We start from the raw sequence: 12,379 nt of genomic DNA, 5'->3' as shown, positions 1-12,379 counted from the left end.
TAAAGTACAGATTTTAGAAATTCCTTTGGGGGAACCAGTGGTTTTTGTATATTTGAAAATATCTATTTTACCCTCATTCTTGCAAGATACGCTATTCTAGGTTGAAGTTACCTCTACAATCACTTTACAATACTCTCCTCCTTATTCTTTTTTTGCTGTTAAGAAGTTTGTGGAATATGATAATTTTATGTGTTGTCTTGGCTGAGCCACAGGATCCCAGGTATTTATTTAAACAATATTCAGGGTGTCTGTGAGGGTGTTTCTGGAATTAATATTTGGGTCAATAGACTGAATAAAGAAGATTGCCTTCCCCAATGTGAATGGTCATTGTCCTGTCCACTGGATGCCTGAGTATAATGAAAGACTGAGTAAGGAAGAATTTGCTCTCTCTGCCTGACTGTCGCACAGCTGGGGCATTAGTCTCTCCCCTGCCTTCAGACTCAGACTCAGACTGAGACCGAAACTTACACCATCAGCTCTCCTGCTTCTCAGACCCTCAGACTTGGAATGGAACCTACCATTGTCTCACCTGGGTCTCCAGCTTACTGACTACAGATCTTGGAATTTCTCATTCTCCACAGTAGCATGAACCAATTCTTTATAATAAATAAATATATATCCTATTGGTTCTGTTTTTCTAGAGAACACTGACTAATATACTGTTGGTATAATTGTCATTTGTTGTGGTTTGTGGAGTCTGTTTTTTTCTGGCTTATTTTGAGGATTTATCTCTTTGGTGTTCTGAAATGTCATCACAAGATGACTAGGTACCTTTTTGTTTTTCCTTCTTAAGATTTGTTATGATTCCTGAATCTGAAACTTTCATCAATTTGGGGAAATTTTCAGGTATTGTTTCTTTGAATATTACTTTTTATCCTTTATTAGTTCCTTGGGAATTCCAATTAGACACATAAGAAAGACACTCTATTTCCTTGCATGTTTTATTATTTTTAGTGTGAACCCTTGTTTTTTAAAACCTTTTCCTTGAAATTACCTGAGCCTTTATATAGGCTCTGAATTTGCCTCTAGTGGGGTCTGGGAGCACTATCAAATTATTTAGCTTTAAATTCTCAGCATGGAATTTTTCAGACCACAAAGTTGCAAACCTGTGTGAGGTTCCACTTTTGGTAATAAATGATCAGGAGAATTCCACCCCCCTCCTTTTCCACCAACCCAAATCAGGACAAGACTGGCGAATGTCCTTGCTGTCTTCCTTTGAAGGTTAGGGTTTTGCCACATTACCCTTGGACTGAGCATGTCACACTCTTCGGCAGCCTAAGCCTTATGCTGGGGACCCAATTTGATTTTCCAACTCGTGTGGTCCGTAAGTTTCTTTCCTTGTCCCCAGAACATGGCTTTTTCAAACAAAAGATGTGAATTACTGGGGAACTCAGGGAAGTAAGTACACCACTCACATGCTTCTAGATTTGTGATTTCTCATTGTTCTGGGCTTATGAAATATTTTTATTTGCCAACATGAACATTCATTTAAAAAAAGTTTTGAAAGTATATCCTACATTTTAGAGTATTGTTTACTAGGGCTTTCTAAAGGACATTAAGTCTTCCATTTTTCCATAAAAGGAAGTTCTAGTTAAGTTTTAATAATTTCTTTCTTTTTTAAAAAAAAATAATGTTCACTGTCTTGTTTCATGGTATAGTGGTGGAGACAAAGGAATTTTATTTTATTTTATTTATTTTATTTTATTTTATTTTATTTTATTTTATTTTATTTTATTTTATTTTATTTTATTTTTTTAACGTACTCTTTACACCTAACATGAGGCTCAAACTCACAATCCCAAAATCAAAAGTTGGAAGCTCTACCCACTGAGCCATCCAGGTGCCCCTCAATAATTTCTTATCCATATATCAGCAAGATATGCATTTCACTCAGTCAAAAAAAAGATTTGCAATAATGTAAATACATTATTCTTTAATAGAACTTATTTTAGCTCACAGATCCCCATGTTTCCTTCACGGAAGAAAATAGTCTTGTGATTCCAAGTATAATCATTCACTTCCACGTTAGAATTTATTCTCTCTGGGGTAAATTTCCAACTGAGTCACAGTCATACACACAATTCATTTCTCCATGTGGTGTAAGGCCTAAAATTAAGGCTCAATATTAAATGTTGCCCTAACATCTGGTAAAATCAGGAGAGTTCAAATGGACTAAGCATAAGTTTCTCTCTTCACTCTGCTTTCATGGATAAGGTACCCTAGCCAAACACTCCTCCTTATCAAAGGGACCAGGCACAGTCCCTACTTCTCCCTAGATAGCAGTTTTGCCAGCATGTGGAATTATTCAAACAAACCAATCATTCTTCTTATGAGAACCAGAAGGCACCACACACTCTTGTTACTACAAGTCTGCCTCCTATAGCTCTTGGTTGTTCACTCTGTTCCTGAGTATAATCCCTATGAGGCCCTGCAGGGCCTACAATATCCTTCTCCTTGGGCTATAAATATATGCGAGTAATAGTTTGTTGTTGATCTCATCTGCTCAGTGCCAAATACTGTGTGTTTAACCAACCCCATATCCCCAGGGCAGGAATCTCTCTCTTACCAAAGGGGTGAATAAGAGGCTTTAAATAAAAACCATTGGTGTCACAAACTGCACGATATGCTCCACCATAACTGAGGACTCCTGGTCAGCCTTAATTAATTACTCTTGGCTAACTTAATGGATTCTGTGATTTGGTAAGTCTACCTGAGATGGAACAGCTAATTGCTGGTAGGCTTGGGCTATGTCCTGTGTGGTATTCTATTGTCTTTGTCATCCCATTGCCCTCACTCTCCACCTAAAATTCTCTTGCCTCCAGTATAAAAAGTGTTGTTATTTGACTATACACTGGCATAACCTGGTGGTGTCAGGTTTAGTCTGTTTGGCAGGTGATCTCTGCTCACCAAGGATCAGCCTATGTTACCACATCTGGCCTGGTGACTACCCCTGGCTCCTTGGGGAAGCTATATAGACATTATAATTATGCACCTCTGGGACAGGCCCAGAGATAGTCTTTTGTGAGGTTTGTGGAAAGAAAGGAGATCACCACCCTTCAGGGAATTTAGCATGGCATCCTACTTGTAGTTGTTCATGCAAGGGTAGTGACCTTGCTGGTTTCCTGTGCCGCTGCTTCCCTTGCCATTGTTGCTTGCGTTCTCCTGACCCTCAGGAGTATCGAGGTGCACATCCATCATGGCCTGTGGCCCACGGGCTGGTGAAAAAAAAAAAAGGTAGGGAAGGAAGGAACATTGGTGCTCAACTGCTCATAGCCAATGTACCTAGCAAAACTCATAGCCAATGTACCTAGGCTTTGCTCAGTATTGCTGCCTACCAGCACACCAAAGGGCTAATCTTGTCATCATTGGCCATATGGTCTCCATCCAAGCCATAGACAAAATGACTTTACTGGATGTGGACTTTGATCCCAGGAAGACTGGCATTCCCTGAACGAAGAGGCAACCACCTACAAGGAAGGCTACCAAGCTCCTGAACCTTTCTCCAGAAACACCTGGAAGGTCTTCATTACAGGTGATTGTGCAGACAGAAACTGAAAGCTGCAACTTTATGTGGCTAAAAACCTAAAATATTCTCAGGGAATCTGAACAGAGAGGGAGAGAGAGAGAGAGAGAGAGAGAGAGAGAGAGAGAGAGAGAGAGAAAGAGAGGGAGAAAGGAAGTCCACATGAGAGAAGAGGTTGGGCTATAGCAGAGGAGGGCTTTGATCAAGTCTGGGGGTAGGCCCAGGACGTTTTCCCTACACCACTCTGCTCTCCAAGTCTCTGTTGCAACAAAGATACTAATCCTCAGCAAAACACCCAAGGCATCCTTGTGGCACCATGAAGGGGTTAATCCAAACTTAACTTAAGCCCATGGTCTTAAAACCATATAAACCAACCATTGCTATGAGGGAGGCCCCCAACTCTGATGATACTGATTTAAGGTTCTCTGGAGGAAAAAAACTTATAAATATGGTAAGAGTGGAGAATGCCTGCCCACACACACATGCCAGGTATATCCAGTGACCAACAACAATAACCAGGTAAACAAAAAATGAAAAGAAAGAAAGAACCCTGAATATAGGGAAAGAAAACCAATAAAAAACAATTTAAAACAAAGATCCATAATATGGCCTAATTGGAAATCCAAAATTTACTAGAAAAATTTATATAGCAAAAGATAAAAGGACATTGACTGGCTTGTGTGAATTACAACCTGGGTTCTGATTTAACTTTAGTATCTACAGAAATTCACCAATTGGCAAACTTTCATAGTTTTGACCAATATTATGGCTAAAATTACAGTTATAGCTTGGAATCCCACTAAAGTTAAACATGGTATCCTCCATAATCAGGGATTTAGTTAAGGGAGTTACTGAATATAAAGTAGAAGACAAATAAGTATGCCTTACCTTAACTATAAGAATTTTTGTCTAGCTTAAATTCCTATGGTTATAACACTCATTGCCCTAAAATATCATAGTGGGCATGGACACTCTGACCCAATAAAAAATAAGTGAAAATTAAAATTAAGTTTTTAACACTTACATATGGGCTTAACAAAATAAGAACCCATGACCCACCCTTCCATTCCCTACCCCACCAACCCCATTAAAATAATTAACATGATTCAATGTAATCTAAAACAAGGTCTTCAAGGATTAAAAGCTTGTTATATAACAGGTAATGAGTGAACCTTTCCCTGATCCCACTGCTATTCCATTTAACAGCCTTATTTGGCCTGTTCTTAAATCTGTATTAAATGAATGGTGGCCTATAGTGGATCGCTGTGACCATAATGCCATGGTTCCATTCCATTAAGGCCTCTACACCCAACAACCTAATAAGTGAAATTGCCGATTCCATCCAATCAGCAACTGGTAAATATTTTACCACTATAAATTTGGCTAATATGTTCTGTTCAATGCCTATTTCAACAGCCTCTCAGCCACAGTTTGTCTTTACCACTAAAGGGACACAATACACCTTTGCAAGGAATAGCCACAGGATACCTCAACAGCCTTACCATTGTACACAGTCTTTACAGGCAAAATCTTAACTATAGTAACCTTTCTCCAGGAGCACAGATATGACATTATTTGTTTGACATACTCATTAAAGATACAAGAGTCACAAAGGACTCACAAAAAGGGGTAAGTTATTGTCCCACACATAGTGCAAGGCTCTCCTACCTCCATTAAATTCCTTCAAGTGGGGCACCTGGGTGGCTCAGTCAGTTGAGTGTCCACCTTTGGCTCAGGTCATGATCTTATGGTTCATGAGTTCAAGTCTGTGTCAGACTTTGTGCTGACAGCTCAGAGACTGGCACCTGCTTTGGATTCTGTCTCCCTTTCTCTCTGCCCCTCCCCTGCTCACACTCTGTATGTGTGTGTTTGTGTGTGAAAAACAAATAAACATTAAAAAAATAATAAAAAAGTAAAACAGCTACTCTTAATTGAGTCTTTACTTACCTAGGTACTACATCGCTCTATATACATTATTTTATTTAGGGTCAGGTGAGGTGGGGTGGGAATTACACCCATAATTCACATGAGACAGCTGAAATGGAGTCTTTCAAATATTAGGAACTTGCTTTAAATTGTTACATGTGATTCCAAAACACAGGCTTTTAATCATTTCATTGTGTTGCCTCCCTTCTAGAGTCATAGACTCCTGTAAGTTTATAAGAGATTAAACAGCATAGAAATGCCCAGAATTATAAAGTTAGGGACCAGAAGCCACCTAAAATTCTCTATTCATCTGCCATATGCATGAATCACTTTATCAAGAATATTTTCTTTCTTTGAACCTCATATTCTCCATAGTGTTGAACCAAACTCAAAACGTTTTTCAAGTAATTCATCTAATATGAAAACTTTAATTCAATGTTGAATCTTAAAAATAAAAATCACAGGGGCACCTGGGTGGCTCAGTCAGTTAAGAATCCGACTCTTGGTTTCGGCTCAGGTCATGATCTCACGGTTTGTGGGTTCAAGCCCCACTCTGTGCTGACAGCATGGAGCCCACTTGGGATTCTCTTTCTCTCCCTCTCTCTGCACCTCCCGTGCTCACTCACTCACTCTTTCTTAAATAAATAAATAAACATTAAAAAAATAAAGATCATGTGATTGCAATATTTGCAAATTTGAATAAAAATTAATTTTTCTCTTTATCCTTCTAAGTAACTATCATATTATATATATATATATATATATATATATACACACACACACACACACACACACACACACAGTGTAATTATGTAATCTGTGAACATATACATTCAGATGTCTTAAAATTTTCACAGTAAAATGAAAGCAAATTTCTACTGCTGGTATAATCTCTATAATTACTTTTATTTTCAGGTGTGTTACTTTTACCTTCCACCTTATCTTACATTACAACAATTATCAGAAGTCACTGAAAATAGTAGGAGGTCAATATAAACTTTTATTTAAAGACCATAAGACTTCTTTTGGGGGGGTGTAATTTTAGACTATTTGTTTATTTTTGTTGTACTCTATATTTGTAGTTTTAGTTTGCATTTTGTGGAAAGACATTTTCTGATTTCAAAGGAGAGGAGGCCCGAAAGAATGCAACAAAAGAAACCCACTATTAGATTTCCTGGGGGTAATTGAGAATTGACTGCAAACGTGTTTACTGGGCCTTTCAGTCATTTTTATATAGTAAGACAAATAAATATGCATTTTACTGTAAAATTCTGAAGTCTCCCGTTGAAGCTATAATTATAACTTGGTGACCTTCTCCAAGCTGCTCTAGCTATGTACACCTTGGCTCAAAGATCCTTTAGCTCAGTAGCGGCTAAATGATCAGGCACTCTGCTTCATCCATCTGCTCTAACAGTGACCTCTCTGCAATTTTTTTATAAGCTTTGGATATTTTCTTTTTATAGCTTTGCCAACATAATCATAATGCATCCTGACACCAGACAGTGTAAATTAATTCCTCTTCTGTCTTATGAGCCACAGAGAAGAACTAGATTTTTCACCTTAACACTTGATTAAATTGTGGAAAGAAAGGAGACCAAAAAATGAGGTCTCTGGGAAAACCGTATCTCACCAATGCCAGCCTGGAGACTAAAAGTAAAAGTAAATTTAAAGCATATCAGCTCTTCCTAAGATTTTTTTTAACATATTAATAGGGTAGAAGGAGAGAAACTGAGGAAGAGAGGGAGCAAGGGTGGGTAAAAAGCCTATTTATCTAAAATTAATCTTATGCCAGATGAACTAGAGCAGTCTTTCCCAAACTTGCCTGCTCATGAGGCTTACCCGGGTAGTCTGTTAACAAAATAGACTAGAGCCTCTGATTCAGTGTGTCTGATACCATAGGTATTGCAAGCCCCCAAGGGGATTCATGTTGTCACACAAACTTGGGAATGACTGAAGTGGAGTAAAGGTTTGAGGTCAGATTCTCTAATAATACACTAAAAAAACTACAAACATAAATCCATAAATTATTGGGCCTTAAGGTCTAACAGCATGTATTATCCAAAACAATGGTTGTTTTAGCAAAGGATACCAATGCATGTGCATAGCCTTAGAGAGCTATTCATCCAATTTCAGAGCTTATTAAAAATGTGCTTGTAGTAGATTAAAAATTAAATAAATCACAAAATTAACTTTTCCCAGAGCTGTTCTGGGAAAAGGCCATGATGATGGCCTTGGCTACATCAGCCAACCCCTGGACTTTTTCACTATTCATTCTAACAGCCAACCCTGAAGTCCACCACTAAGTAAGTTTAATATGTTTTTCAATAAATGTTCTGCATGGGTGACTTGTTTTACCCCTAAAGGACCATACTTCCTGGAGGCAGGAACAAACAGGTTCTAGGAGTAGATAATAGGTAGTAGTTGTTCAACGAGTGCTTTCTAAATGAACTCTACATTGATCTGATCTACCAATCCACATGATTTGTACATCCTGTCTGAGCAGCAGGGAGGCTTACGAACCTAAAAGCACTGTGCTGGAATTTTAAGTATTTGCATATTTATACCCTAGATCTGGAAATATTTCGGAACTAAGAAAGACATTTCAAGTCACCCTGCTACTCTGATCCATTTCACATCAGATTTCTCATTGTTATCCTTTGACATTTGATTAAGGATGCTGAAGAATTTTATATAGAAAAATTCAGGGCGTCTGGGTGGCTCAGTCCATTAAGCATCTGACTTCAGCTCAGGTCATAATCTCACAGCTCATGGGTTCGTGCCCTGCATCGGACACTGTGTGGAGCCTACTTTGGATTCTGAAGTCTCCCTCTCACTCTCTGCCCCTCCCCCACTCATTCTCTCTCTCTCTCTCTCTCTCTCTCTCTCTCTCTTAAAAATAAAGATTAAAAGAGAAATTCCCCCAAATCCATCATAATTAAAATAATTGCAGAAAATACTAAAAAGCCGACTCATTTGTAATCATCTGAAAATTAGTATAATTACAGACAGTTCTAAAGATCTTCACTGTATAGAAACATGGATGCATTGAAAATAGAAGACACAATTGTTCACCAAAGATTCTTTACCCTGGAAAGTTAGCCTGAGGGGCCAGAACATTCTGGATGATATTGACCAAGATCTTTTAAAGATCGTAAAAAACAATGGACTAAGAAAAAAGACAAGATTGAAGAAGATCTCACTTAATTCAACTAATATTTAGATGCTCATCTTCTGAATAAAAAAATCAGAACCAATCTTTTGAAACGTGATCAACATAAAACAGCTGTTTATAACAGGGCAAGTACTGAGAACGAATATATGAAGGCAGTGAAGTACAGGAGGTATTTCAGGATCCCATTAGAACACATTTAGAGCACAATCTCATTACAATAGTCATTACAGACTCTAGGTAATTGCAGGTTCTCCCAGACCAATGGCTCTGCACCCTTCACAGTTGTCCTTCATCAATTTTCTCTTGTTCTCCCCAGCCCCTGATCCTGCCATAGACCCAGTGTCCTCTTCCTCTTCATCCTATTCAGATTAGCTCTTGGAAAATATTTGCTTAATGCATTCACAGAAGTATGCTGTATGTATGGCTCTCTAGAAGAAAAACTCCAAAGTCTTAGACCAAAGAAGCAAATCATTAATGGTGGCACTTCTGCAAATTAGTTAATAGAAAAAGTGTTATTTGGCAAAGATGTGGGAAAGACTTTCTGGAATTATCAGCATTTTATCTTCTACCTATTTTTTAGGCTGGGGCAGTGGGGGTGGAGTCACACCTGTGTTTTCAGCACCAACAAATTACATAACATTGGGAAGATTCCTCAAGCGCTTTGAGCCTCAGTTTCCCTCGACCCTGTTCTATAATGCTTCCTCAATGATTAAACCCCTTTATTTTCCATTTTCAGTGTAGGCAAGAGAAACCAGATTTTTAGAGTTTTCTTTCTGGCAATTACGTAGCTTTTAGCTGTCACCTCTTTCACTGCTCCTATCTATACACAAATCTGCTTAAACCCATCTAAACTTCCCAATCACTCAGCAAAAAATTGCCAGGAACTAAAGAGGAAAGTAGTGATTAAAGCATATTCTAATTCACTTATAAGCATTTATAAGCCAATTTGTTTCACTTTTAAGACGTATGGACTAGATACATTTGTTGCAATAAACTCAAAACTTGGAATTTTTTGAGCTAGATAAACTTTACTAAAAATATATTTTACTTGCACTAAAAAGTGTAAGCTTAGAGAAAAACTAATCAGTATGTATATGATAGCTTTTGTTTCATTTGAATGAAGAATGTCCTTGTTCATGTCACTCTTGTGTCACCCGGAGACTGCTCCTGGGTCTTTCAGCCTCAGAAGAGATGACTCTTAAGTTCCAAGCTACATACTCCTCCCTGGAGTACTGAGGTTCCTGTAAACGTTGAAGCCTTGCATGTTGGGGACTGCAGGACAGTGACAATAATCATACATCACATTGTGTGGAGAGAGGAACATTCTAGCATTTTCAGAAGCCTCTATTACAGGTTTGGAAATAATAAAGACAATACAAATGTTCATCAGATCTTTTTATACCTACCAGCAAATCCTCTATGAATCCTGGAGGGAAAGCAGAGCTGCCTAATTTATGTTAACTTAAATAGTCTTTGTATTTTAAAATGTTATTAATTGCCAAGATTAAAATTCAAAACTTGTTTCCCAGTAAATTCTAGTTCAGAAGGCTTTCTGTAGTCTGAAATACCACGTTTCTTTGATGTATTTTTCAATTAAACTAGCCCAGTCATAACAAAGTATTTTCATTGAGTATTTCTTTTCCATAGTCATTTATTCAATTAAGGTCAAGTTGAGTGGCCATTTTACTGCTACGTTAATGCATGAGGTAAGTTTTTTCGAGTCTAAGAATCTCCTTTTCTTTTAATCCTTTCTGTAACTTGCCTCAAGATTTATATAGGGAACATACATTGAGACATTCTCATATACATAACAATAATTATAACTATAAGTAGAATTTTTGGTCTTTTTAAAACTGCATTTCTAAAATATTATCTGCACTCTGACACAATCTCTCCCTTTAATTTATTTTAATGGTAACCCTCATTTTTAAAATTGAAGGTAGTGATGGAAATATATGATTCAGCTCCTAATTGTATCACCATCTATAACTGTGGACAAGTGACTAATTTTTCATAACACATTTTTAATGACCTGTGAGGTTCAGAAGCTGGGTGAAAATTAATAAGTGCGCTTTCTGCATTTAAGGATATATAGAAATATTTCAATAGGCTAATTTTTAAAATTGAGATGTAACATTTTTCACAAGACACTCAAATGTCTATCTGACCTTCACCACAGCACCTCTGACTCATTTTTTTCCTATCGTACAATTTCATAGAATTGATGCAAAGTCAAATTAATCAATGCTACTAAAGACAGTCAAGAGAAAAAAAACAATTGACAATCCATAAGTAACTTGGAGAGACCTAAGAATTTTGGAGGTAGAAGGAACTTTAGTCATCAGCAAATAAATAAACAAAAATTAAACAAACTAACAAAAAAACAATCCTGATTTCAAAGATGAGGAAAAGGGGGCACCTGGCTGGCTCAGTAGGAAAAGCATGTGACCCTTGATCTCGGGGTTGTGAGTTTGAGCCCCAAGTTCGTGTAGAGATTACTCAAAAATTAAAAAATTAAAAAATTAAAAAAGAACAAAGATGAGGAAAAGGAGAGCAGATTGTTGGTATGAAGAAGACCTCATTAATTTCAGAATCAAGTCTAAACAGCATGTCACTAGACTTCTAGGCCAATATTTATCCCACAATAATGATGGATTCTAATTGTTTCAAGGATAAAACAATTTTTTTAACATCAGATCATCATTGGACATGGTGAATATAATTTGCAATATGAAAAGGCTGAGACTTCAGGTGTGTGTGGGAGAAGAATGTAAACCTTTTGCTATCCCATTCTATGAAGGTCAGGCCTTCATGTGCTTAGGGTGAGGTTTCTGATTGTAAAGTCTATTAGGGAAAGGCATGTCCATATCTTGACCTGTGCTGTGCTTTAGAAGTCAATCTATATTCTTCCAAGGCTCTGAAAAAAATCATTCTCCCCTTTGATTGAAAAGCCCTGGAGCACATTGTTAGGGTAGAGAAGGCTTGTTAAATAATAATCCTACCTTGAACTGATGAAATTCAACAATAACAGTTAGTTACTGTTGTAATTTTAAAATTATATTTATTGAGGTCTGAATTGCATAATAACTTCCAGGATATAAAATCATAACATGTGCTGATTTCCTTATGTGTAGGGAGAGGGATTCTAGCCTAGAGTCCAGGCAGGACAGGACTGAAGCAATCTTGCCTATGGAAGGAGGGTAGACACCTCAAACAAGGCTGGACAGTAAGGAGAGAGCCAACCAGTAGGGACACCCACAAATAGGCACAATTAATGGACTCTAGTAGAAATGATGTTGAATATCTAATGCTAGATGACCCATTTCTGCACTATAATTCTCTCATATCATCCTCCAGTCTTTGGTAAAGTTTACTATGTACCACAACCATCTTAGCGATATCTCTGCTTTAGGCAACAGACAGAGGACCCTGAGGACAATCCTAGTGTGATTTTGACTAGAGAGAGCTGCAGCAGCATCAAAAAGTTTTAGGAAACAGCAGGAAGTGGTGAGCAGAGAAACCAGAGCATCCAACAAGAAAAACTGACACGCAGCACTTAGGAATCTGAAGATTCTCAAAAATCTAGTTGTGGGGAAAAATAAAAGTTTGTATATCATGTAGTATGGGAGATACAACTAGTTTATTGAGGTTTAATGTAAGATGATGCTTCAAAGTTGAAGAATCTACATTTTTTAGATATCTGTTGATTGAGAAAATATAGAACAGATGAAAAGATACTATGAAATACATATTGCAAA

The 12,379-nt window shown here is 37.5% G+C and overlaps 1 protein-coding gene across 10 annotated transcripts in view; it reads right to left on the bottom strand.

Annotated features, from left to right (window-relative positions):
* PKIB (cAMP-dependent protein kinase inhibitor beta) overlaps window positions 1-12,379 on the bottom strand; it is a 169,505-nt gene that overhangs the window by 23,567 nt on the left and 133,559 nt on the right. For 6 of the 10 annotated variants that reach the window (XM_042987103.1, XM_042987101.1, XM_042987100.1 and 3 more), the window contains one exon: window positions 3,111-3,215. The exons of 3 other annotated variants lie outside the window; for them this stretch is intronic. In XM_042987103.1, coding sequence (XP_042843037.1) covers window positions 3,111-3,198 — 88 coding nt within the window. In that variant the 5' untranslated portion in view covers window positions 3,199-3,215. Of the gene's footprint in view, window positions 1-3,082; window positions 3,216-12,379 lie in introns of those variants that run through there. One more of the 10 variants, XM_042987107.1, reaches the window with a different exon arrangement.

This window comes from Panthera tigris, chromosome B2 (assembly GCF_018350195.1).
Source record: "Panthera tigris isolate Pti1 chromosome B2, P.tigris_Pti1_mat1.1, whole genome shotgun sequence".
NCBI classification, from domain to species: Eukaryota; Metazoa; Chordata; class Mammalia; order Carnivora; family Felidae; genus Panthera; species Panthera tigris.
Note: the sequence above shows the minus strand (reverse complement) of the source record. Positions and strands in the feature narration are given on the sequence as shown.